The sequence below is a fragment of the Oxyura jamaicensis genome, chromosome 8, assembly GCF_011077185.1.
Source record: "Oxyura jamaicensis isolate SHBP4307 breed ruddy duck chromosome 8, BPBGC_Ojam_1.0, whole genome shotgun sequence".
In the NCBI taxonomy this organism is placed as follows: Eukaryota; Metazoa; Chordata; class Aves; order Anseriformes; family Anatidae; genus Oxyura; species Oxyura jamaicensis.
The window spans coordinates 4,012,252-4,039,876 of record NC_048900.1 but is presented as its reverse complement, the minus strand read 5'-3'; the positions used below and the strand labels follow the sequence as shown (position 1 = coordinate 4,039,876).

At 35.6% G+C, this 27,625-nt stretch overlaps 1 protein-coding gene across 1 annotated transcript in view; it reads left to right on the top strand.

Annotated features, from left to right (window-relative positions):
• COL11A1 (collagen type XI alpha 1 chain) overlaps nucleotides 1–27,625 on the top strand; it is a 138,340-nt gene that overhangs the window by 56,436 nt on the left and 54,279 nt on the right. Inside the window, exons 13-32 of the mRNA XM_035332976.1 lie at nucleotides 1,160–1,243; nucleotides 1,498–1,554; nucleotides 5,264–5,317; nucleotides 6,717–6,770; nucleotides 6,885–6,938; nucleotides 7,495–7,548; nucleotides 10,721–10,774; nucleotides 10,887–10,931; nucleotides 12,252–12,305; nucleotides 12,394–12,438; nucleotides 12,874–12,927; nucleotides 13,403–13,447; nucleotides 14,362–14,415; nucleotides 16,256–16,300; nucleotides 17,706–17,759; nucleotides 17,840–17,884; nucleotides 20,907–20,960; nucleotides 21,796–21,903; nucleotides 24,083–24,136; nucleotides 27,035–27,088. Coding sequence (XP_035188867.1) covers nucleotides 1,160–1,243; nucleotides 1,498–1,554; nucleotides 5,264–5,317; nucleotides 6,717–6,770; nucleotides 6,885–6,938; nucleotides 7,495–7,548; nucleotides 10,721–10,774; nucleotides 10,887–10,931; nucleotides 12,252–12,305; nucleotides 12,394–12,438; nucleotides 12,874–12,927; nucleotides 13,403–13,447; nucleotides 14,362–14,415; nucleotides 16,256–16,300; nucleotides 17,706–17,759; nucleotides 17,840–17,884; nucleotides 20,907–20,960; nucleotides 21,796–21,903; nucleotides 24,083–24,136; nucleotides 27,035–27,088 — 1,122 coding nt within the window. The remainder of the gene's footprint in view (nucleotides 1–1,159; nucleotides 1,244–1,497; nucleotides 1,555–5,263; nucleotides 5,318–6,716; nucleotides 6,771–6,884; nucleotides 6,939–7,494; nucleotides 7,549–10,720; nucleotides 10,775–10,886; nucleotides 10,932–12,251; nucleotides 12,306–12,393; nucleotides 12,439–12,873; nucleotides 12,928–13,402; nucleotides 13,448–14,361; nucleotides 14,416–16,255; nucleotides 16,301–17,705; nucleotides 17,760–17,839; nucleotides 17,885–20,906; nucleotides 20,961–21,795; nucleotides 21,904–24,082; nucleotides 24,137–27,034; nucleotides 27,089–27,625) is intronic.

Here is a 27,625-nt window from a genome sequence, read left to right as displayed (position 1 = left end):
TCTCCCTAAGCAATTTTTGAGCCCCACTAAGAAGTAACTGTCCTTTTGTTACAGATGACCTGCTCACTAAACAGAGGAAATCAAATCTCGTAGTGGATTGTCTCATCTCAGATACACATTCAAAGTACTAACTAACATGTGGGAGAGGCCTTTTGTGCGATGTGTGCCTCTTCGTCATCATGTGTGGGGCCTGAATTCATGAAAATGTTTTCATCTTTTCAATAGATGCAACATAACTAATTTAGGCACAGTTGCTTGGAACAACATTTTGACAATGTGGTTGATTCTGCATTATGTGGATGCCTACAAAGCCACATGGCCTCTTTTCAAGTGGTAGCAAGCTTGATAGTTCTCTCCGTTTCACATATTAGAAAAATTCAGGTGCTCATTTGTGGGAGCTTAAAACAATTTTCCAACAGCTTACAAAAAAAAAAAAAAAAGCCATCTGTTCTGATATTAATGTGATCGCAGAAGAAAGACTTTGGTTGTTGTGCTAACTTAGGCAAACCAGACAAACTGTTGTAGGCAGTGAAATATTCTTGTCCCTGACATTCAGTGTGCCCATGCCGTATCTTTGGAAAGCAAGGATGTTCGTTGAAGCTCAATGTCCCTGCAACATTGCAAAGCTTCTACAAGCAGTTTCACAAGCAATAGCAGACCAGTAACGTACAACTTTCATTCTTTAAGATATTTTGAAATTGTCAGAAATGACACAAAACTGTTTCATTTTACATACTACATGTTTTTCACATTGAAGTCTGCCTTAGGTTGAATTGACTTTTTCTGTGGATAGCTACAAATGTACTGAGAATTAGTTAATTTTAATACATATTTTAATGAGGTTTTGCAGATTATTATAGTGTATTTTGGCCTCCTTCTGAACAAAAAAGAAAAGAAACAAAAATTCTATGAAATCAACAAAATGTTTGCTCTTCAGGGATTAGATTTGTGTTTTAGTTATAAACTATTACTGATGATTTAATATATGTGCTGGGTCCAGTGGCCGTAGTCCCTAAAGCAGCAGTCTTCTAAAGTTAGTAGAATGAACTAAAGACTGAGACCCAGTGTCTTCAAAGAGGTCTACATAGGTGCAGTATATACTAAGTATGGTTTTCATTCAATAAATTCTCAATTCCTTTTCTTGTTTTGATACCTGCAGTTTCGCTTTGGTGGAGATGGTGAGAAGGGCCCAACAATCTCAGCTCAGGAAGCTCAAGCACAAGCTATTCTTCAGCAGGCTAGGGTAAGCACAAGGAACCAGCAAAAATAGCTGCCACAAAGGTACAACTCCAAATAAATTTCCATTTTATAGCATTCAGGGTGTGAAGTAAAGTGCTGTAAGCATCATTTCATTACAGTAGTTATCCTTATTGACAACTGAGAGAATGATGGGGGCTATTTGTTAATGCATTATGAAATAGTATTAATATAGAATCTGTATGCTGGGCTAGCAGCTTTTTCTTGATACCTGGTGCTTTGTTCTGTTTGTTTTCTCAGATTGCTATGAGAGGTCCACCTGGTCCCATGGGACTCACTGGAAGACCAGGTCCTGTGGTATGTAAACAAAACAGGCACAGATTAAAGAACACAGTAACACAAGTCCATTGATATCGCGCTGGCCTTGCCTACACCTCTGTATGTGTACTTAATCTGAAAAGAAACTGATATAATTAAGATCATAGTTTGTATTGTTACTTAAGAGCTGCAATGCACCCTGAATACTAAATGAGTTTTAATGTAGATTTTGCAGTGTTTGGACACTGGTTGTCTTACAAAACTAGAAGATAGCCTTACATAAATAACTACATATGCTTCTATAGTCAGTAATCTCTATAACAATATTTACAAAGTTTCTGGTGGTAAGTATGAAACTGTACAGAAGGAGATATTAAAGCGTTGCTATTTAAGCTGAATCTGGAAAGTTCTTTAGAAGCATTTATATAAGCAATCAAAAGTCATGCAGATTTCTAAACTTTTTTTTTTTTTTTTTTTTTTTTTTTTACTTAAGAACTGAATTTGGCCTGCATTGCTAATATCAAACGATCTGGAAAATGGCTCTGTGGGATGCTCTAAAATCTTTTATGTACAGTCTATACATGGAACAGAAACAGTTTTTCCAATGACATGTAAAACAACTTTTTGATCACTAAGAGGCTTGCCATTGTAATCCCTATAAATACTTTAAAAGGACAATGTCCACCACGAAAGTACACAAATAGATAGGATGCTTCACAAGCCAAAATCATCAGATTGATCTTGCAATTACAATTTCCTCTTCTAGGAAATGGATGCTTTTCAGACTCAGCAGTCCACTAAATGCTCTATTATAGTATTTAACATCTTTCAAAAAGCTATTACAGAGCATCTGTACCATGATATAAAATAAATGCTGCAGCCAAAATCATAAGCATTGTAGAAAGCAAGTATTTTCTGAATTTCTCCCAGGTGACTGTATTTATCATCTGATGTAGAGTGAAATTCTCTTCTAAAGTTAGTACAGCATCCATATTTGAAAGATTCACTTAATTTGGGAAGTATTGTTTTGTATACTTTGGTGGGACAGCTAAGTAGCAAAATATTTGGCTTCTTCAATTTGACGTATTCTTACTGTAATTTTTATCTCTATATTGATATTATGGTAATGGACACAGAGCAATGTTAACATTTTTCTTTACATCAGACAAGCATCAAATTGTAAAACACAGTAAAGAACATAATTGTACTACTGAGAAATACAAGCAAATGATCACTGAATAACCAAGAAAAAAAGGATAGAGCAAGTTTCTATATGGTTTATTGTGCGAAGAAAAATTGACTGCAGTGAGTCAGACTATAGCAGCATACACAAAACAGCAACAGAAGTTTTTCTGATTTTCTCCAGAATGCAGTAAAATCTCCTCCAAAGTAGTTTCCTTCCATTCATACCTGTTGTGGAGGTTTGGTCCTCTGATGTCGTGGAACTATAGTATAAGAAATACAGTTCTTTTCCCTTCTTTTGTCCTTCTTTCCTTCTTTAATGCAGTGCTTCACTGAAACACCTTATTACAGAACAGTAACAACCAAGTCCTTCCCTTCCAGCCTTCTCTTCTTCCCCTCTCATACCCACCCTCCTTAATGTACAGTGCCTGAATTTAACTGTAAGTTTGAAAATAAAGAAAGGGAGAATGACAAACATGAGTACAGTAACCTACTGTTACTGACAGAAAATACTGGTCAGGTTATTATCCATCACATTGCAAATGGTTCTTCCTGCTATTCCTTCCAATGCTGTAAGTTGTACTATGGGTTGGCTTGACAGTGCTGTGTCTCATCTTTTTATGGCATCAAAAACCTCTTTGTTTATGCTGTGCTCCAAGTTGGCCAGTCTCATGAACCCAGCTCTGTTTATCTAGGTGAAATTTACTGATTTCAGGTAAATTTTAGCTAAATATCCCACCAGACTCTCATTTGGTCCCTACAAAATGAAATCATGGGGCTTCAGTTGTGTTTTTAAGCAGACATACATAGGAACAATTCCTTTCTAGATTAATTTTTCTAAAGTGAATTGTTGCTATCAATGGGAGAATTTGGCCACAGGCTTCTAATCGGTCATGATTAGGTAAGTCAGACACGTTGGGTTTATTTAACAAACTAATACGTTATTTCCAGTAGTGCATTTAAATTGAGACCTGCAGGATAACATTCAGTTTATACAAACAAAATAAATATAAAACTGCTATAAGCAAGGAACTCATTTGTAAAGACAGGTATATTATTGCCTGTGAGTTGTATACCCTTAGTTGTGCTTGTACCAGGTATAATTTCAAAGTCTTCATGTATTTCTGTATGCAAAATTCAACTGAATAACATTAATAGATATTTTCCTACTAAGCCACCAGGAGGCTCTAGAAATCCAACTCTTTGGTCTGGCAACATTTTTGGCCAAGAGTTTCAGAAGCAGCTACAGATTCTTGGTACACTTGTGCACCCAGCTTATTTCAACAATTAAATAGTTGGAGTTTTTAATCTTAATGGGACCTTTATTTTAATTTAATTTTTAGCCAATAAGATACGTATAAAATATTACATGGTTTAAATACAGGATTCTTGTAGCCCCAGTCTAGCTTCAACTGAGTCTGGAGTTCACATGATTGATTAACACAGAATACAAAAGAAAGTTCTGCCTATCGTTATTAATTAAATGCAGGGCTTACACCAGGGAAACCTAAACAGACAGTCACAGCTTAGGAAAGCCACTATTCTCTCCACTGCCAGTACCAGTTTAAGATCTGATTTTCAATTTGATTAGAACTCGATTTAGTACCTGCAAGGTCAGTGGGAATTTTTCTGCTCCAAGATGCTAGGCTTAGCATTAAGCGAAGCCTAAATACCACTTCTTTCTTTGAATGGTTACTATGGTGAACATAGGAGGTGGATCAGTCTTCCAAGGTCTGCAAGATTCTTTTTATATTAAATACCTCAATTTGGTTATGACCTGTTTCACAGGTCAGAAATGCAAAAATAGTTCTGCAGTAGTACAGTAAACTTGATATGTTCCTTCCCTGGGCCTTATTTCATATGAGCATGTCAGGAGCTTTTGGGAGACCACTATTAAGAAAAGACAAACTTCCTTTAATTAATTTTGCCCCAGATTCCATGTACAGTATCTTACCCTGGATGAAGATTTATTTTTAGTCTGTTTATATGTAAAACTCTGAAAATATTTAATCAGAGTAAAGAAATGCAGGTAAGTAGATTTTCCACTTTTTCAGAGCAGATGCACAAAGACTTTGATTAAAATATCACTGTCGTTTATGTAATAATAGACAGGGTATTTTGCATTACTGTAGTGGTCTTTGGATTGCGCTCTGAGACTAACTTATTTTCTGTACAACACAGAAATAGATAAAGGTGAAAGATGGGTTTCATTTCTGTTGACTTCTCTGCAACTGGTGGACTTCTGCTTGCACGGTTTATGCTCTTACTGTGATTGTATTTAGCTCTCAAGTCACATTTGGTTCCATTTAAATCTGTGGGAGTTTTTGTTTGGTAACAGAAAGATTTTTGATTGTTAAGCCCAGTAGCTAAACAAGGGTACATCAGGGTACACCTTCAGATCCAGCTGGTGAATTCACACTACCTAATAAACAGGGGACTGTTTGTTTTTTCTCCCTGTCATTAATATATATAGAAAATAGGAATAGAAAATAACTTTTTCATTCAAGTTTTGTAGTATATTCAAATAATATGTGTTGCTTTTTTTTCTTCCTTTTTTTTAATCAAGGGAGGACCTGGAGCAGCAGGTGCCAAGGGAGAAAGTGGTGAACCAGGTCCCCAGGTACAAGAACATTGGCTGTTTGAGCTTTTTTTTATATTTAAGAAAATGCATTCATATATTTCAATGAAATCAGTCGACTGCATGTAGTAACATGTAGCTGAAGGAACTTGGCTTTTAGAATATGGCTTTAATTAAATGCAATAGCTTGATTGTTCATTTTGATATATGAAAGTAAATCTACCTTTACATAACAAAGAGCAATTATAACTTGTGTTGTCACTTGAAAAATTGTTTTAATATTGGCTCTTTGGGCTTTTATCTAATTTCTTTTCAATAATTATATATGAGTCTGCAAGTGTATGACCTCGAGCTTTCATGTCTCATAAGGTGAGAGTGGTAGAATTTAATTAGTAAATAAACAGGAAATTTTAAAGAAGGACTCGATGATATAACAAGAAGTGGTCTTTAGAAATAAGTACATGCTTTTCTTCTCAGCTTACTACGATATCAGATCCTGCAGTGAAGTAAAAGAGCACTAAAAAACTTTGAAATCTTACACCTTAAACCTTAAAGTAATAGGGAGTTCTTAAAGAAATTGTGACAGAACGTCTCTGGAACAATAATTTTGCCATGTCATGAGTGGTATCATGGATCAGCTACATTATTAAGTGCCTGTCTTAAAACTGCACATGGATATTTGCAGAAGAAGAAGAAAGCAAGTGAACATAAAAGCACTGTGAACAGCTGGTCAGCCTTCTAGTTTGCTTACTTACATTTTTAGCATTGTTTCTCTTCCTACTCAGTATTTTTAGATGCTAGTCTGTATCATTGCTATTTCCACCTGAAGAAGATGCGTTTTGATGGGAGATAAAAACAGTTCCACGGAAACATACACCCACCTAGTCTACAATGAAAGTTACATGTGTCTTAACAGTGGAGTTAGGCTTTTCAGTCTGGAGTTATTTGGTCTTCCTCTAGTTAAAACTGTGCTATGTAAAACTAAGACAGGATGTGAGCTATTTAGTAGCACAACTCTTGTTTGCATATGAATTAGGACTCTGAAATAAGCACTCTTCAGTTTTCATCAAATAATTTTGTGGCTGAAATAACTTTGGCATGACAGGAACAAGGATTTTCAAATCACAGGGTTGAGATTTCCAAAGTAATCAAAAGAATGTAACAAGCTTTTATGTTAAAGGGGCAAATTGTGCCATGTGTAGTGTCATCTCATGAAGACTGGTGTTAAAATTGGATGTGTTAAGTGAGATTGGATGATCGTGTTATATTAAAACTAATAGGAATTTGAAAACCAGAATCTCTGAGGTTGGGGGGGGTGTCGGGGGAATGGGGACAAAAAACGTTCTGTATTTTGAAGTTTATCCTGTTCTTGAGCTGAAATGTTTAACTAGCTTTTTGCTGACATGAGTGTGATTCTAAGAATTGTATTCTTTAAATTCAGGGTCCTCGTGGTGTTCAAGGTGCCCCTGGTCCAAGTGGAAAAGCTGGCAAAAGGGTAGGTAGCGTGTAGATCTATCCTGCTCTGGGTAAATAGTTGCAGTTTAAATATGTTTAAAAATTAACAGATTCCACCACATTTTCAAATGTTTGCCCCTTTGGATTTTTGCAGGGTCGTCCTGGAGCTGATGGTGCCAGAGGAATGCCAGGAGAGCCTGGTGCAAAGGTAAATAAAAAGACCTTGGAATGGACTAGATGGGTTTTAAGTACCACAGTTTGCAGGCCAACCCAAGATTCTACTCTCAAGTGAAAATACTGAAGTTTCAGATGGCTGGGTCAGATGCAAGAGTGGAGAATGAATCATCTATTTAAAATATGCTAATTAATGGTAATGGTTAGTAGTCTGACCTTGAAGTAACTTGATTCTTTGGGCATGATTCCTATCCCTCTGAGTCACTTTTTAGTTACAGAGTATCATCGAGAGTAAAGTCAGTCTTGCTACTGCAAAGGGTGGCCAGAATCAAGCTTTTCATTTCAGCGTAGACTTCTTTTTGTAAATAGAATAACACCAGTGCAATGAAAAAGCTGGTGTGCATATTCTCTTGCTTTAATGCATAGAAGGAAAATTAGTGAGTTTGATGTGCTCCCTCCCCTCCATGTATGTCATTCAATAATAAAAGTGTACCATAACTCCAAATTAACAGAGAGAGAAGGCACAATTTACTCAGAGTAGTACAGACTGTAATGGTCATTTACTGAAGCTGTGATTTCTTCTTTCCAAGGGTGACAGAGGATTTGATGGTCTTCCTGGCCTCCCTGGTGACAAAGGTAACAGGGTAAGAAAAACATGCATATGTATATAACAACATATTGATACAGTCACAGAAATAAGATATTATTCACTAAGAACAGCTGAAATAGAATAACTACAGAATAACATCTGTATTGTCATATAATATATTTCTTATAAAACATTTTAGTAATATCAATTTGCGGATGACAATTCACACATTATTGATTTAAATGTATTTTTATAATTCAGATCACATCTTCAGCTAGGTTTTGCGCTAGGTTTTTTTTTAGTTTAGAAATTTGTTTGCTGGATTTAAATTGATTGTTAAAGGAAATAGTAGTAAAGTAAATTAGCATGAAGTTTCTATATCAAAAGCATAATAAATTTTAACCTTCTGAGAAGCTTGCTCAAAAAATGTATTTGAGTGTTTGAATTATAAACTGAATTGTTTAGTGTGTGCCATTCCAACAATTTCAGCTTAAAGACAGATCAAAGTCAGATTGGAAAAGTTAGATAACTTGAGATAATATTTAAACAACTTGTGTACTTGCTCTGTATGTTCTACCAGTCTGTAAGATGAGGTTGCATCTTTCCTTACAAAGTGTAGAAAGAATCACAGCAGGGGCTTTCTGCTCTAAATGAAAACCTAAGGTAGATGGCTGTAACAACATATGCTACTGAATGGAACTCCTGGTAAATGCAGTGCACCATAAAAGAAACAGTGGGTGGGAATGTCAAAACAAAACATTCCTATATGCACTGATGCTTGATGACCAAGGAATGATTATAGCTCTCACTCTTCAATGGGTTAGCACAGTTGCTGCCCTTCCCAGAAAATCTCACCAGGGTTGACTGTTGGCCCATAAGGCAGGGCTTTGCTATAGCATCTAAGGATTCTCTTTTGATTCTTTTTTGCTATGTGGGAAGAACTTTTAGTGTCATACACAAATATCTTGGTCCTCTTCTGCCATTCCCTGTTCCTAAAAAGTGTAAATCAATCAGCACTTCACAGAATTGAAATCTGGCCACATCAGCAGGTGACCAGCAGAGGGGGCTAGACATTAAGCTCTTGCTACTACTCTGAAGGCTAAGCAGAAATGGGTTCAGAGCCAGGCTATGTGTCTGCTCTCCAATCTCAAATAGTAGAATTGTCAGTCCGTGGGACCTTCAATATCATAAAGACTTTTTCTTTTTCTTCCAAATATATTATTTGATTCATAATTCTTAAATTAAAAAAGTGAAATAGAAGAATAAGTTTGCATTAAAATTTACATCATATGAAAACAATGACTTTTCACATCCCACAATTTAAAAATCACTGTGTTCTGTGTGTCTGAGGCAATCTTCTTTAGAAGTACAAACCATGTTCTCTTGGGAAACAGCTCAATTCAAAACCAGACAAGATAGCTGCAGCTCTGGATTCAGAAGTATCAACAGCATATAATGCAAATATTCAGTTCTCTTTGGCTTGCAATAAAGAGAACAAAAAGACAAGAGAAATATTTTTTCTATTGTGATTATTTTTCAGATGTAAAAGAACTGATGTTGAAAACCTGTAACTTTAGAAGTAGGTGTTTTAGGACTTATTTTAGAATTACTCATATTTGAATTGAGTTGCAAATTGTGTGTCTCTATGATGTTATGCTTTTGTCAAACACAAGTTTTCAGATAGGAGTTAATGGATGAGATTCTCTGAGCTCTGGTGCAGAGGGTATCAGACCAGTGTAATATTTCTTTTAGCCTTAATATTTTTGACTTTGAATGTTTTATTTAGATTTAATAGAAATGTACCCATTCTAAACTATTTAATATGCAAGGCATTATCTACTAGAAGAAAAGATCAAAGGAAAAAGAAATTGAGGCTTTGGCAGAACACTGGAAGGAAAGAATTAGAGAATGGAAGATCTGAGAATGGTGATAGGATGTTGTGTTCTGACATTATGACAATACCAGGACACTGAACGAGAGCTCCTAATCCAACTCTAAGTGCCTTGTTGCTGTAAGACAAGAAAGGTAGCCTTTAAGGGGCTGAACCTTTTTGACATTTGAAGGCTTAACTCAGTTTTCACCTGGATATTAATTGGAAGCTAGAGCACAGATCATGCATTTCATGAGTCATCCTTCAGTAGCATCATTTAGCATGTAGAAAACCAAATGCTGTACCAGCAGCAGATCATGTTGAATAGTTTCAAAGCTTAGCACAATGTAGAAACTATTGTTGTAATTCATTTTCTGGCTATGAAAATGCAGTTCATAGAATTTCATTCTCTCCAATGACGACTCCTATTTCTAGAGGACAGAAAAAACAGTGGAATAAAATCCTGACATCCTTAATACAAGAGCACTCTGGAGTGAGAGACCAAGTTACCTAAAATCCCCTTGGAAAGTTTGAAAGAGTAAAGAATGGAGCTGCTAAAGAGTGACTACATATATCTCTGCTATGATCCACAGCAGTGGCCATGCTCCTTGGAGGCACTGATTAAATTAAGGAAAACAGGATGAATACTTGGTTGTTGTCCAATACCAGAAAGAAGTCACAGTCTAAAAGCCTGCTGCCTAGAAAGGGGTCAGTCAGTGGTGTTTGAGCTATGCAACACACTAGTTTTCTTTAATGGGGAAAGAAAAATAAATCTTAAAAGTATGGTCCAGAATGTACTGAGACTTTGCATAGACTTGAAAAGCCCCAGTCTCAGAGGGGAAGTGTGGAAGTCTGGCTGCCTTCCAAAGCCTCAGACAAATCAGTCCCAAGGCTCTCAATGACTGGTGCCAGGGTAGGTGGTTCTGAAAGGTGGTCAGTGCACTTCACTATGTATATTCCAGGGCCCAGCAACTGGCTTATTAACTTCTGACCCATGTACACATTCCTTATTTTCCTGGCAGAAATACATTATGTGAGGGGAGGGGATGATGAGACAAAGAAAAATGTGGGTACACATTAAGATTACCTTTTGTAGCAGTAGTTTGTGTATGTTCTGGAGCAACAAATAGTTACAGAGCAAAATTTTACAAAAACAGATAGCTCATTGTTTCAGTGAAGCTCTTTTTTTATAGTAATGTAATAAAAGACTTTACTGAATACTATAACAGATTTGTATCATTATGTCAACACGTGTTTTGACACATCAGACTGCAGCTAGCACATTTGTTTTTATTTCTCTTGCCATCCTTTATTGTTTTCAGCCACAGACATATTAATGACTTTTCTTATTCTACAGGGAGACCGTGGCCCACAGGGACCTCCTGGCTTACCTGGTGAAGATGGATCAAGAGTAAGTTGCTATTTCCTTGAGATACACCATAAAACTTGAACCATGTAATGGGAATATGGTCATAATGCATGACTTTTTTTCTAAAACTCCTATTCCCTTTGTACAAAAACAGGGAGAAGATGGGGAAGTTGGACCAAGAGGTCTCCCAGGTGAAGCTGTAAGCAATGCTTTCTTACTTCTTTGTTTCTGGCCAATAATCTGTTTTACAAATAAAAGTCACTCTCACATTTGTTTTCCCTTCTATTGAATTGCTCTGGATTCCAGGTATAAAAATCAATGTGTGTGTGTGTGTGTATATGTAGAGAAAACTGATACTATCTAAAAAGCAAATGAACAGTTTTGTTAGGAGTGAAACACTACTTACAAAATTGCAATTAAGCCAGGGAAATATCCAGACAAGTATTCACAACTTGGAGAGTCACAAAGGCTATTTCTTATCCTATTGACCTAGTGTAAAATCAGTCAGTGCAGACCTTGATACGTGAGTATATAATCAAACCCCTGTTTCTTTGAAAGTACTTTCCAGACATATTTATTAGAAAATAAGGCTGTTTTTTGTCCCACTACTGTGCTTTGTTGTGTATTTTTACGCTTGTTTTCTATACAGAATTTCCACTGCTGTCAGTTATAATTCTGCAGGTGCTGTCACTGCAGAGCAGAGTTCTGCATTGCAGGCAAGAAGTCAAATTCAGAAAGGTGATATTTACCCTAAATGTATGATATACTGCTGCCTACTTATGAGTAGGAAGAAAATGCTACAGTCAGAGTATTAGTGATATATGTGTCGCTATCACTATGCACTATGCATCATATGTGAGGAAACTCTTCTGCCTGCTTGAGCAAGTGTGATATGAATAATGACACAAATGATGAAAACTAATTTTAATTTCCATAGTGTAAAGTCAAAAGATTTGGCTACAGAGCAAATCTTGCTCACGTTATTTAAGAGAATAACCCTTGGTCTTCTGTAAATTTTTTGGGGGGTACAAGTAACAAACCTGATTTTTTCTTTCAGAATGCCTTTCATTTTTCATAAAAACAGTTTTAGTAGTTTTTAATTATTTAATGGATCTTTGCTACAAATAAAAATACTGTTTCTCCCTGTAAATAGTATTAGAGAGTATGATAGACCATATTTTCTAAAAACGGGAGCACACACATGTATGCTACAATTCAGGTCAAACCTTCAGGCCAAAACACAGCTGAAACTTCAGTGGAAGACACTGTGCCAATGTTCTGTACCAGAAAGTACAAACAAATGACAACACAACAGGCTTGCCCTCCCAGTGGCGTTCTGTTCAGGCATACGACAGACTGTAGGAGAATTTGTTATCAGTGACTTTTTTCCTTTCTTCCTTTCTTCCCTAGCTGCCATCCCATTCCTGCTCCTTGTTATAGAACTCACCCAGTCCTGCTCCCGGGGCTCTTGTTCAGAAATACTCATGCAGATGTTAATAAGCATTTCTTCTCTTTACAGGGTCCACGAGGATTACTGGGCCCCAGAGGTACACCTGGCCCCCCTGGACAACCTGTACGTAGGATGTGTTTTATATTTGCAGTTTCTGGAAGAAAAATGAAAGTCCACTGAATGTTGCTTGTGTTTTTATCATTTGCTGTAGGGCATTGCGGGTGTTGATGGACCTTCGGGCCCAAAAGGAAACATGGTGAGTAAATAAATTGGGAATTAAAAAGGGAGCAAATTCTAAAAATCCTTTCTATATTCCCTCCTCCTTTCCAGTGCCATCCCTTCCATTTTATTAAACTTTTCTGTTATCCCATTCAGGTGCTTCATGCTCTTACACTGAAAAGAGAATCTTCTGTTGCTTAGTCTTCAGCCAAAAGACCTAACCAAGCATTCTCTCAAGCTCCTTTAGCACCATGGACTCCAGTGCTTAGGTCCTATGTGGGGACTGTTAGTCTCTTTTAAAGACCATGATATTCATTAGCATGAAAAAAAAATCATACTGGATTGAAAGTTGGTGGTAGAGTTTTAAGAGGGAGGAACAAAGATGAGTTTGTATTCCTTTTAGTCCTGACAATGAGGATCTGTAGTGCGGAAAAGCAAACCTAATGCCTTGATATTTTTTTTTGCATGATAGGGTCCTCAAGGGGAGCCAGGACCTCCTGGTCAGCAAGGAATCCCTGGCCCACAAGTAAGTGTAAAATAACTCTCAAAAGTACAATGTGACTTGCAGCAAATGTTTAATAAATGAAATTAGTACAAAGCTAGCTTTTCACGTGCAAAACTGATAAAGCTTGAAGGATTTCATAAATAATTTTGCATGTGTGCCTAGGGCGGTAAGAGCAGAGTTTTCAAGTAAGCTTTCAGAGGGATTTTTTGTTCAGGAGAAAAATGATTCATTCAGTGTTCCTGGAATGCAGCAGGAATGGCCACACCTGGAGGAGGGTTCTGAATAGGATCTTGTTACAGACCTACTGCCAGAATAGTGGCTTGTGCAAAAGGCTCACACAAAACTCCTGATCTAACTGGTAAGGGGAAAAAAAAAAAAAAAAAAAAAAAAGCCACATATTTGCCAGTGTGTTTAAACAGATTAATGAGGGACCTTTAGTAGGGTGAATGTATGTATATTGTTCTCCCGGTTTCTCACACTACTTTCTTTCTAATAGGGGCTTCCTGGTCCACAAGGTCCTATTGGACCTCCTGGAGAAAAAGTAAGTTACAGCATTATTCTGGTATTTCACAGTCAGTTCTGTGCGACAATCTTGCTTAAGTGCTTAAGGTCTTTGCTATGTTTTAAAGCATAGTAACCTAAGATCTCAAAATGAGTAAATCTTCCTGAAATCATCAAGTAAATAAATAACCAGTGGAGACCTGGCTTTCCTCTCACTTATACTTTTTCAGAAGCATAATTTCCTCCCTTTATTTTGGGTTATTGTTTCCTTTATTAGATTCAGAACCCTATCTACATTATTAAACATTGTATACTTGTGTGTCGATTAATTTCACAGCAAGCTGTGAAAAATATTTTTATTGCTTTTTTATATATATATAAGGTGTTTTTTTTATCTACTAATGGTTGATTCTGCTCTCATTTTACAAGGATTATATTCTGACATAACACTTTGGTGTAATTGGCCTAGCTGTAGTGTCGCTTCATGTATTTTTTTTCCTGATCTGTTTGTACATGATGTTCCTGTGGTTTGAAACATCTCTTCTGTCCATTTCAAACATGTCACTGTTGAATTCTAAACTAGCTTTACCTTTCTCCCCTTTTTGCTTGATTCTTCTTTGATTTTAGGTGTAACCACATTTTATATCCTTTGCTCTTATAATTAAATGTATTGAATATGGATTTTTTTTTTCCTTTTTCCTTGACTGTTTTTCTTTTCCTTAGCTATTCTATGTCTTTTACTCTACATCTCAGTTACTCTCCACCTTTTCTTTAGCTACTCTACATCTGGGGTGGATTTGCCAGTTGTTTTAAGAGATCGAAATACTAAAATGACCTACATTAGTTTGCTGGTTGCCTAAGTTCAGTCCTCAACAAGAATGATCATCTATCATCCTAGCAAATGATAGAATGTTCACTATCAATCTTAAGATGTGTCTCTGTTACTGCATTTAGGGACCTCAAGGCAAGCCTGGCCTGCCTGGCCTTCCTGGTTCCGATGGGCCTCCTGTAAGTAACTGAAGATTTCATCCCTTGAATGTCTAAATAGTCCTACCAAATAATATATAACAATATCTGTGTTGCAAAAAGAAAATATAGAATAAAAGGACCAGTAATCCTAGTTGGCATCAGCATTATAAAATACATCTAAACACTGTATCGTTTGTGCTACTAAAACTTTTAGATTTTTTATTTTATTTTATTTTATTTTTGTGGCTGCTGCTAAAAATGGCTGTGGGCTTTTAAAATGTGGTCCCTAATGGTGAAATTTGGCCAGTTCAGAACAGTTATCCCATCTGTGTCGCCCGCCAACTTCTTGCCCACCACAAGCCTACTTGCTGGGGGCTGAGCAGTAAAAAGTGAAAACTCCCATGCTGTGCACACATTGCTCAGCAATAGTCAAAAGACCAGTGTGTTCTCAACACTGTTTTAGTCACAAATCCAAAGCACACCACCGTATGGACAGCTATGAAGAAAAAAAACTCCATCCCAGCACTACTTGATACGCCTACCCAAAATAATCTCATTCATGAACAAGTAGGTTTGTTCCAAGGAAATGCAAGGGAGGTAGGTTAAACTAAGTCAATTCTAAATGGCACACCTCTTTACAACCATAGAATTATACTTGTGATTGAAGGAAATGAGCAGTACCTTCCTGATGGCTGTGAGCTTTGTATCTGGTCCTATGTCTGTGTTAATCAGTTGAAAGCTCAAAGGCATTTTTTCAGAAGATAGGTAAACTATTGCTATGTTATTTATTTTCACTTCACTTCTACGTAAGGAGATGTCATTCTATTTTGAAGGACAGACATTGTTCGAAGTGGTATATTATACCGGAATTATTAGAAATCTACAGCGATACAAATGTGCTCAGAAACAGCAGCAGTTCTTGGATTATTTAATGTTATTGAGGCCTCTGCTACTGGATGGGGATATGAAATTTTGTGCACAAAAAAAGTATCTTCTAGGAGATGTGGATTAAACCATTGACACGTGTATGCTTTAAAAAACAAATATTCAATGTTAGTAAGACAACCTTTTAAAGGAAAATTAAAAATCACTGCTAAGCAGGTATCGAATACTTTTTATTTTATGATTCTTTTAATAAACTACATACTTTAAACTGTTTTCCAAACCAGTAAATTGAATATAAGCAACAGGGATTTGTTATATAAGATTAGCAGCCACATCAAAATCATATCATATTTGACACACCAAAAACATTATGGGATGTAAACAAGACTAAAACATGAATGGTTTTAGTAAATAAAAAAAGTTTTTAAGTTTTAAAACTTAAAACTTAAGTTTTAAAAGTTTTAAGTTTTAAAGCGAAAAAGTTTTAGCTACATATTATTTGGACCACATCTGGCAAAAGAAGAGATTTACTATTCTCTTCTAATAAGACCAATCAACATAGATAGAAAAAGCATTCCCAAGAAATAAACATTTTAAGTTAAAAACAAGTCACCATTTAAAGCAAAGACATTGAAAGTAGCATAGAACGTTAAAAGTAGATCAACCTTCTATTGGCTTCCGCAATAATTCCCAACTTTTTAAAAGTGTTTTAGGAATATATTCATGCTTTAGTATTAATCACCCTACTTGTTTCAGAATCAAATTTGAATGTGTCTTGCATTAAAAGCCTCTGAAGCATTAAACAGACAAAAGAAGTGATCACAATATTCCTAAAAAATCACTTTAACTATTTTTCCAGCTTTTCCAGATAAGAAGTATTGAAAGTGTGTTTAGTGACTTGAAATTCAAGTCTTTAAATAACTGTGTTTTTATAATGAAATGTCATTTGCCAAAACAATTATTTTCCAAACCAGATACATTTCTTTTAAACTAGGGGCATCCTGGCAAAGAGGGTCAGTCTGGAGAGAAAGGTGCATTGGTGAGTTTCAAAACTTTTCTATTTATTTACATAGCATTATTTTTGGTTTTATTGCACACTGTTACTCAAAGAACTATTCAAGAAGATAACGGAAAATCCATGACACATGCAGAACATCTGTGTGCAAATATATTAACGATGTTCTAAAGGAGATTACTAACACGAGCATAGAGATTACTCTTTTAAAGTAAAACTGATTATGGAGTTGACAGAATGGTAATCAATAGAAGCAATGTAAATAGTTTGACTTTACAATTCTGTGGTATACAGTAGCTGCTAGGACTCTTCAGAACCTTGTTTTTTGGAAACTTACAAATGCATGCATATAAACTGTATTTTTTTTAGGCTACCTTAAAGTCAGTGGCAGTGAGAAGTAATTCCTTTAATGTAATGAAGCATCAAAGAGTCTTGGGGCTATGTAAAACTGATTTTAGGCTGTCTGCTACAGCCTTCTAGATTTTATCTCCACTTCTTAAGAAAATAAAGCTTGCACAAATCATTTGTTTTGAAAGTATATATATATAAAAATACATATATATATTTGCTGATAAATTTCAACCAAATTTGAAAAGAACTGTTATTTCTCAGAGATGTTAAGGCCCTCTTTTTTTTGTGAAAAGACACAGTTTGGAAAGAAGAAGGCCTTATTATTAGGGGAAAACTGTGCTGTGTGTCCATCTCCAACATCAAAGAATCAACAAAGCAGCTCAGCCAGATCTGAACATTTCCATGCTTCCTTGCTTTCATTAGCTTAAAGAACTCAGTTCCTTTAGACACCACCAGCAACTGCATAGTATCCAAGTTAAGCATTTTTTAAATACTCAGCAAACAGTAATTAACAACATCCAAATACCAGTCAATACCAGTCAATATTATTAAGTACTGTGAGCCTTCTAATTGTCAGGTTTGTAATCTTATTTATTTATTTATTTATTTTTATTTCCAGACACCATGATTTTTATTATTATTATTATTTTGATTTGTACTTTTGACTTGCCATCATCATAATTAACATATAGGTTTTGTCCAGTAAGACACCATTAGTTGTCTAATTGGCATCTTTTTGGTGGTGGTGGTTGGTTTGGTTGTTGGTTTTTTTGCACATTCTCAAATTACCATTGTTTCAGATTATTTGTGTTGTGGATAGAAGTTTCCCAAATTATTCCCAAATTCCCAAGTAGAACCAGGTTCATAAATCTATTAATAGTTTTATATTTACATTGAAGACTACTTTGTGATGACATGACTTTTCTTTATGTCAGGCAGCCTGAAAAGTCTATCAACTCAGTGTTATTTGGATGTCTCACACATGACTGCTGCAGTATAGTGAAAGAACAAGGATTAGGCTAAGAAGTACTTGTTAACCAACTACTGTACAAAGGTTCTTTGCTCCAATCTATTTTAGGGGCCTCCAGGTCCTCAGGGTCCAATTGGCTATCCAGGTCCAAGGGGTGTAAAGGTAAGATTTACTTGCTGGATCCCTCCCCCAGCTCTTTTTGATTATATACATGTGGGTAATTCTTTATATTCTATCTTTAGGGAGCTGATGGTGTCCGTGGACTCAAGGGATCCAAAGGTGAAAAGGTAAATCTATGGCAACTTGTAATTCCTTTCTCTTTTTCTGTTCTTTATTTCACTGCAATGTCTTCTGTCTCCTTCACTGCCATGTGTTTTCCCTTGCAGCAGTGGGTTTATTTTTGCCTCAGCCTAAGGACATACCAAGCCCAGTTCATAAATCGGTGACCTCTATGATTATTTATGCTGGTACAATATAAATATAAAATACTCAGTTGTTAAAATGGGTTTGGATCCTGTTGGCACCAGTTTAAGTAATTTCTCTCTAAGCTGCTTTTAAGTACAGAATTAGAGATTCTCTGCCTTATTGATAGATGTTATTTATATAGATGTGGATGCTGAGAAGCTTGTTAGAGAGATTTGTGGTAACAACAGTGTCATTCTGTCTTGATAAGGCTGTATGCCAGATTTTAAATGTTTTGTACCTAAATTTTCCAAAAGCTTTCTAGGTTCCAGGTATTTTTGACCCAGGTCTTTGCCTTAGTGATGGACAGCCCCAGTCAGATGCAGATATCTAAGTGTGAAGAAAGCTTTTAATCTCCCTGATACTTCTTTACACTGAGCAAATGCACTTACTATAGCAAACATCCAGTGCTGCCATCTCTACTGACTTCTGATGGCCTGAAGTGGCTGAAACTACAGCCGATATAGAGTTTAAATTCCCAATTTCCTCAGCCCTCAGAATCAGTGACAGATAACAGACACCATCAGTCATACCTCCTGTCCCCACAGGCAAATGTACCTTGTGGCTATTGTGTGTATATTTATAACTATATTTCTAAATCAGAAAACCAACTCTTGCCAAAAACCCTTGATCTGAACACTAGAGAGGTGTGTTAACCATAATGAAGAAACAGAGCATTCAGTTCTCTCCTCCTACATGGAGTAAAATCAGCCTATGTAGATCTCAATGGCTGGAACCTCACTGTGAAAGATGAAGAGTTTCAATTCATTTGGCAGCCATTTGGTCAGTGGCTGGCAGATGGTCATTTCTCACTGATATGCTGCACTGTTCTCATATAATTACTACTGTCCGTGGCCATAACTGGGAGCAGCTTTTACAACTGAAGATTTTTTTTCATGTTCTACACTCTTAACTTTTTCACCTCTCAGTAACTTTTGAGAAGGACCACCCTGGAGTTTTAATGTATGCAATTTAAGATGACCTTGTAAAGCTTATTTTCACCATCTACAAAGCACATGGAACCTGGTTGGGGAACATTTTTAGTCTTTTTTTTTTTTAATGACTTATGATGGGGTACCTCTTTTTTTTTCACGAACACATACTTTTGAGAAAGTAGATTTGCTAGTGGATGTTCTTTTATTTATAATATTAATATCACCTATTTTGAGCTGATTAGCACCACAGCAAATCTATTTTAAATCTAAATAACTATTTCTAGGGTTATTTATTGCATTCTGCATGGCTACTTCTGAATATTGAGCAGAGTCAAAATGGCTTTAGCCTTGCAAGCTTTCACAGTTGAGCTTCCCTGATCAAGGAGAAGACAAAAATATTCTGGGCCCAGGAGCACAAAATGCATTACACTTTTTTTTTAAATGAGGATGAAATACAAAGTGTTTCTTGTTTATTTCAATAACATTTGGATCACGGTATTGCTCTTTCCTGGCTTTATTGACAGTCCAAATGTTACTCAGATTCTAAATCAGCAATATTACTTCATTGTATAAAAAAACTAACAGCATCACAGTAAAAACATTTTACTAAATGCTCATTCATCACAAAGAACTTTACTCCCAGGATAATAACTAAACATCAGATAAAAAGGCACTGTCAGTAATCTTTTGTTGCATGGCTAAAAGGTAGGTTAGATATAAGGAAGAAATTCTTCACTGTGGGGGTGGTGAGGCACTGGAACAGGTTTTGCCCATGGAGGTTGTGGATGACCCATCCCTGGAAGTGTTCAAGGTCAGTTTGGATGGGGCTTTGGGCAACCTGGTCTGGTCCAGTGGGAGGTATTCCTGCCCATGGCAGGGTTGGGGGTGGAACTAGATGGTCTTTAATGTCCCTTCCAACCCAAACCATTCTATGATCCCATGATATCGGAGGAATGGCTGTATGATTAGTTAAATTAAGGAAGATTGAACTAAAAGCTGATCAAATATGCTATACTAAGTTGTGCACAACTAAACTGAACAACTCTGGAAATTTCTGTTTGTATCTGAAATAACTCATAACTCAAAATGAAACTTGTACAAGTACTGTCTGCTTATACTTCATTATGGGGACCTATGAAAAAGCCTGGAGTAAGTTCTCTGCCAGAACTTATTACGCAGTAAATAAGTAATTCACACTAAGAATAAAAAATAATGTTCACCTGTTTTTGCCACTGTATATAAATTCAGTCTTAATGTCCATTGTTTTATCCACTTTCTTTCCATTACATCAGCCAATGAGAGTAGGCAGGGCTGTGTTGCCAGACACCCAACAACTGTATAGAGACTAATTCTTCTTTTAGTGGTTATGACCATTAATGTGTCTTAATTTTTAATTAAGATTCCATTACCAGCCAATTCTTCGATTCCTTTCATGACACTATTAAGACACTAGTTTAAAAGAAGAGTTAATTAAAAGGGAGGTTCTGCTATTGAAAAGAAAAAAAATGAATAATTTGTCACCTTTTCTTTTTCTATTTAATGACAGTGATGGCCTTATTAAAAAGGGTGATAATCCAAAAATGTTTAGGAGTTAATAAATGATTTTATAAGATAATTCATGATAAAACTGAAGAATTATGTTGTCTATGTCTTTAAAAAACCTTTTAAACAGTTTTAAACAGCTGCTATTAGGAACTTTCAAACTAAAAAGTCATTTTGTATAGTGTACTTATGTACTTTCTCTAACATAGCAATAGCCGTATTAGAATTTTCTTATGTTCTCACTCTAAGTAAATTATCTGAATCTGTAGTAAATGCATTCTCTTATTTTGTCTTCAGAAAACAAACAACAACAACAACAACAGTTCTTTATTACTAAAAGTCTTCCTACATTTATTTCTGCCTTCTTCAGGGTGAAGATGGTTTCCCAGGATTTAAAGGTGACATGGGCCTTAAAGGTGATCGGGTAAGCATTTATTCATGTCCCTTAGGATCTTAAAATGTGTAAATACTATTTTGAAATGATCACTGAAGGGAACAAGTAAATGTACACTGAAAATGAAGTAAAAGCTTGTAGCTTACGTTGTTTCTATTCCTTGTGCATGCACAGATATAAGCCACAGATCTAGGTCTTCTGAATTAACAATGGCACAGTTATAAAGAGGAAGAGTGTCAATTTTGGATATCATTTGCACTAAGCCTCTTCCTAGGGAGTCTCTTTTTCAAGATTCCAAGATCCTCCACTATTTGCCTAAGGATTTATCTGTGCAGAATAAGGTGTTTCCATTCCAACCTAGAATTTAGTAAATCTCTGTCAATACAAATGTGCATATTTTATTTTATACAATGAACACTTCCTTTCATAGGAAGTGTTTCAGAAGTTTAAAAAATTACAAAAAAAATAAAAAAATAAATTAAAAAAAAGCACGCGAAGCTAGTCTTGTATCTGTTAATCTGTATACATAAATAATTGTGATGATGGTAACAGTAAAAATTCTTAGATTCCAAAGTTTTTCATATATGGATTGTCAGAGTGCCCTCACAAGAATTTAGTGAAGAAAAAATAAGAATGCCATTTCCAGAACGTGCTCTCTTCAGACAAGGACACTGGCCTCTAACAGTTATGCAAGTACTATTTGGTGCCTTTATGCATTTGCATTTATATAATGAACATAAGTAGTGGTATTTTCCTAATCTCCATTTATGTTTAATAAAAAATTATTTTCAAGTAATTGTAGGTAGTAGTTGCTACTATATGCACACAGTCAGTTGCCGCATATTTATATAGTGTTGTATTTTAGGGAGAAGTTGGTCAGCCTGGTCCACGAGGAGAAGATGGTCCAGAAGGTCCAAAAGGTCGAGCAGGTCCATCAGGGGACCCAGGTGCTGCTGGTCCTGCTGGGGAAAAGGTCAGTAGCCAGTTACCAACATAAACATGTCATTGCCTCATAACATAGATGCAGCCCATGATTGTCATCACTAAAAAGACAAACATCCAGATCTGCAAGATCTTAGGCTATCGAACAGTAGTTTTTATGAAACACTACTACAGCAGGTCACCGGAGTTCACATTTGAACAGGTATTGGGAATCATTTTTTGCAAGTGTAAAAAACAACATTATAACACCTCATTGGCACATAAGGCAGGAAATTTCTTGTCCTAAATTACATACAGTGCATGCCAACTATGAAAAACATGATTCAGAGGAAATAGTTGGGTACAAAGGAGGAATAAAGGTTCTGCAGGAGAGTGAATTAATATTCAGTCATATGATAGCAAATTGTGTCATTAAGATTGGTTTAAACAGAAAACCTCAGTAGAAATCCCAAACAAGCTTGGGAAAAGTGAAAGGTGCTATTTAAAGAGAAGACTGAATAAAGGATAGGGAAATAAAATACAGGAGGCAACAAACACACAGATAAGTACAAATCCCTGTAGAATCCTAGCCTCAACAAAAAACACTAGGGATGGTATAGAATAAGAAAGGAAGATGAGGAACTCATATATATTTCACTGGGTGAGAGCATCTGAAAAGAAAGTGTGTCATTTTTGAAACCTGGGAAAGAATGATTAAAATAAAACAAGAAAGAAATTTCAGACATATGTATACTGTCCTTCAAAAAAGCGTGAGAGATAGAGATTTGTGAGTTTTTAGATTTCCTCACAGTATTAGGGCAGTGCCTGTAAGAGCAACTATCAAGTGTCCTATTCCCTTCTCATTTCCTATGACTTGTTTCAGGCAAAGGTACTACTCTTCCCTGGTAATTAAAGTACTACAATGGTCTTTTACTCTCTATGTTCAGCTGGTCCTGTGATAAGACAGCTTTCCCAAGCAGGTTAGGGAGCATTGTCTGAGCCAAGGAAATGCCAAGTACAGTGTCAAAAGAATGAGCAACATGTCAGAAAGGATCTTAAAAAAAACATCCATATCCACACTCAAAACCTACGCAGCTGAGCCTTGCTCAATCATAAAATAAAGCACAAAATTTTCACTGAATTTAGCAAGGGTTGTTGCAGTGTCATGCTGCAAAAGATTTTAATCATTGTATGGCATGCAACTTGGTTCAGTGTGGCACAGTGCACAGTGTGGCAGCGTTATAATTATTTTTTATAAATTGAGGAAATAGTTCTTCTTTAATAACATACCAGCCAGACCTGTGGGCATACATGAATATGAATATGGACGTTTTTATTCATGTGCTCTATCTTTTAAGAATAAGCATGGTTATTTTCACAAATTCCCTTCTGCATACAGGTACCTGCTTCCTCTTTTCCATTATCTAAGGTTACTGCTGAGTATCATATTATATAGTATAATTATATATTTTCCATTGAAATCTTCTCCAAAATGTGACAGCCTGGAACATGGTCTGCATTTAGAAGACTCAAATTCATCCATAGAGTTCCCATCTCTCAAAGATTGAAACTGCTTTCCCCTACCTTTGAAAGTGACAAACCATCAATCATCCCCTAGACACCTGAAGAGATCAACTCCATGGAGTACTGTATTTCATTTGTAGGAATCAGTAATGTCAGTGTTGATCAGACTGCTCGTCCTGTTGTCCTTTTTGAACATAGGAAAGTGGTCATGTTTGTTTATAAATCTATCATCAGCAAATAGTCAGTGGAGTGTGATTTATCATAGTCACAAACAGCTTAGAATTTTTCAACAAAAATGGTTGACTCTTCAAGTGCCTATTTGGACGACAAAAAAAAAATACAAACAAACAAACAAAAAACTATGAAAAACACAGCAGCCATCACACGGTATAAAGTAAAAATAACTTCTTCTCACTTACAATGTACTAATGCCCTGATTTCATACAGGTTATTAATAGTTTAATGACATTAGCCCCACATCTTAGAGGGCTTTGCTGTCCTCATTAACTGGAGTGGGATTTTTATTTAGATTTGAGGAACTAAGCCCACTGGTGATTAATAGTTAAAATGAGGAATTGATTTCATTGAATATTATATTTTATAAAGTGCCATCACTCTAGGTTGTGGAAAAAATACTTTCCATAAAGGTTTGCTGAACCACTAAGGAGAATGATAAATTAAAATTTAACACTCTATTTTTATTGCAGGGTAAGCTTGGTGTGCCCGGATTGCCAGGATATCCAGGCAGACAAGGTCCAAAGGTGCGCTTTAAATGAATTGTAAATCTTATGCTGTTTTTCACATTTCCTTTCTTGACAATCATGATCTGAAGTAAAATATTTTAAAATGTTGGGTCCCTAAGGCAGGATCTTCAAGGAACACTAACTTTCCTATTAAATATGCTACCTTCAAACTTTTTGTCATCCTTTCATGAGTTGTGTTTTGTGTCAGCATCAGGCTGGCATACATTCAATGATGTTGAGAAAGAAGGAACTGCCTTTATGTTTGAAAGAGAATGAGCATTGTATTGACCGTGAAATGGATGCTGATGGTGATGTCAATTTTCCATGTGGTACAAGGATTCCATTTGTGTCATTACTACTTCTTCCACAGAATAAGCCATATTTCTTTGGAACATACAATTTACAGTTTTCATCATGTTTTCCTTTTGTTTTTGTTAAGACAAACATGACAAAACCCAACCCTTATTTTATTCATGTGCCTATATCTATCCTTCAGTTGTCTTCTGTGTTTGATTGCAACAGAAAAAAAAAAAAAAAAAAAAAAGTTAAAAAAGATGGCTTCTGGTTTAATTGAAGGTTTATATTTTTAAACATATTTTTATGAAACATGTTTTTGAAAAGGTTGTCCTAACACAGCTTTAGGAAATGCACATGCTAAAGTAATTGCAAAGTCTCTTTCTGAGATTAATGAGAAAGAAAAAATGGAATAAAAACATAATTTTACAGACAATTCCTGACATAAGGCCATGAGACATTGCATCTCCAGCCTGTCTGAAAGATGAGTCATCTAGAGCAATATCACAAGCAGAAGAATTTCTTAACCCTTCTACACAACCGAACAGTCACCTGCAATAAAATCCTCAATTTTCTCCTAGTTTGGCATGTATTTTTATCTTCCAATTTGAAAATACGATTTTTTTTGGCAGAACTACAACTTCCTGTCTGGCTAAGAAAGGGTTTTTTTGACTCTTGACTATATTCTAGCCTTTTTCTGTCAAGTAAATTAACTATCTGAAGAATGCTTATTCACTAAACACATTTGTGTTAATGAAGAATATCAAAACCATCTATGGGAATTATGTATGGAGACTATTCACCTTGACAAGCGTGCATTTTTTCCCTTCTTAATTGAAATGTCTCAGATTTCAGTCTTTTTGCTCTCCTTTAGAGAACTGTCTTTTGAAAAGTTTAAGATCAAAGAAGTTTTACATTATTCAGTTCTAAGAACAAAACTGATGTAACACTTCAAATAAAATTTGACTGATTCTTTTTTCAGCAAAGACTTGCTCAAGAACAGCATTATATTACATTTTAATTGGATTAAAATTGAATATGGTTCTCAAACTGCATTCACTGTTTGCTCATCTAACTTGACACTTAAACTTTCAGGAAAAAGTAATAGCAGCTACAATGCATCAACTTGCTGGAGAATTGTTTTGAAACTTATTCACAGTCCTGTTAAAATTAATATAAGGAAGAGGGGAAAAAAATAAACAGCAGAAAAGCTTATTAGCTAGGTAAAGAAAATAAGAAATCGTTGAGAAGGTTCACACTACTCTTTTTTTTTTTTTTTTTTGGTAATTTACTTGTTTTTCATTATTTTTCTTCTGAGGTTTGTTCATAGAGTACTGCCGTTATCTGATAATTTTCACAACATTTTTTAATCCTGCCAGTCCCTTTTGATTAGCACAATTACAGAAAGTATTTTGTATGTAAGATATTTACATCCTAATCATGCCTGTTAATGTCTGATTATTTGAGTTGTTTCTTCCACCAGCCTTTTAATTATAAACATACTTGGGCTTTATGGAGGATTTTCACAATTTCATTCACTTCTGAAGTTGTAAGAGGTGAAGAATTAATAAAATAAAATAAAATAAAATGAGTATCAGTCAGGTTTTCATTAGTCACTGTCAATGAAGTTGTACTGCCCCCAAGTTCATTAATGGATAATTTGAATGATTCATGTGAAATAAGATTAAAATTTTTGTCATATACATGTTACTTGTCACCACAAATTTAATAACAAACTGTACAGATATAAATGCAATATCACAGCAGGGAGTCTGTCCAGTAGTTTTAGTGTCTGACCAAACCAAACACTGCTTTGATTTTTCATCGTCCGTAGCCTGGAAGTATTTTTTTAATTAAGTTTATCACCTCTTTGACCCCAACTCCCTTATGACAAATTAACACATTGGCAGGTAACCCGTCTGCTCTTCCTTTGGACCTGTATACCATAAATCAAGAAGAAAATGGTACTGTTCATGTTAAGTGGGCAGTAAGCAGGAGGAAATGGAAGAAAAAGGAGAAGCAGGCATAACTTCTGGGAACAGCTTCTATACATAGAATCAAGTCAGATGATCTCCCCATAAATTCTGCTTACTAGAAGAGCATACAAACACATGTACAAATTGCATCAGTTAAATGAAACTAGTCAGTTTACAGTGAGTAAACCACCCGAGGTCATTTACAGTTCAGTAAAGTGAATAAAGAACCACTGTTGAGATGTGGTCACACTTTGCAATTGCTCTGAATACAGTTATTTTGTAAGAGAATTATTGTACTGTGAGGTAGCAAGGCCTTGTTTATTTCTCTTTATGATACAGTTATTTCTAGTGGGCTGTTAATGATCTTTTCTTTCCTACTGTTAAAAACTGCTGCAGATTTAATTAATATTGTCTAATATGACAAATACTGTCCATTCTATGCATTGATGTTTCTTAATGCATTCTGAACTTGAGACATTATGGCAAGTTAATTTGCAGCTATTCATCAGAGCTGCCACACTTGCAAATTTGACATGACATAAAAAGTTCATCGTTTTGGAGGTGTGCTTTACATATAAATTAAATGCTGGCTCTACTCGGTTTTGTTTTTGATATTTTCTGATATTTGTATTGATTTCTTATTTAGGGCTCAACTGGTTTCCCAGGATTTCCAGGTGCCAATGGAGAGAAAGGTGCAAGGGTATGATAATTCTTGCTTTCATGACAATTATCTTTTTGTACTCAGTGCTATGGAAAGTCACTGAAAGATACAGGTATAAGCTATTATCTGAGGAACTATAAAAATAGGCTTTTCACTCTTAAGATGAATCTCTACAGTTAGGTAAAACAGGACATACAGAGACACTAGTTCTCATTCTTTAAGGTATTAATCTAAGTATACAGGAACTGAGGCACTTTCTTGTTGGGAATGCTACCATAATTATACATTGGAAAGAGAAAAGAAATCACCCTTGAGCATCTGATTTAACAATATAGATGAGTGATCTTACAAGGACTGTTTTCCTGTATCCCATGAATTAACATACTACCATGCAACTTACCCTCAAGGAAATTCAACATGTATTTTTGTAAGTATTCTGATTTACCACATTTTTTTATTGGCTGAGCTTTAAAAAAAAAAAAAAAAAGTATACCAGACAACGTGAAGAACATATGCTATTAACAAATAGATGCAAAATGACAGATTTTGTTGCTTTGTTTATTGGAAGCTGGTGAG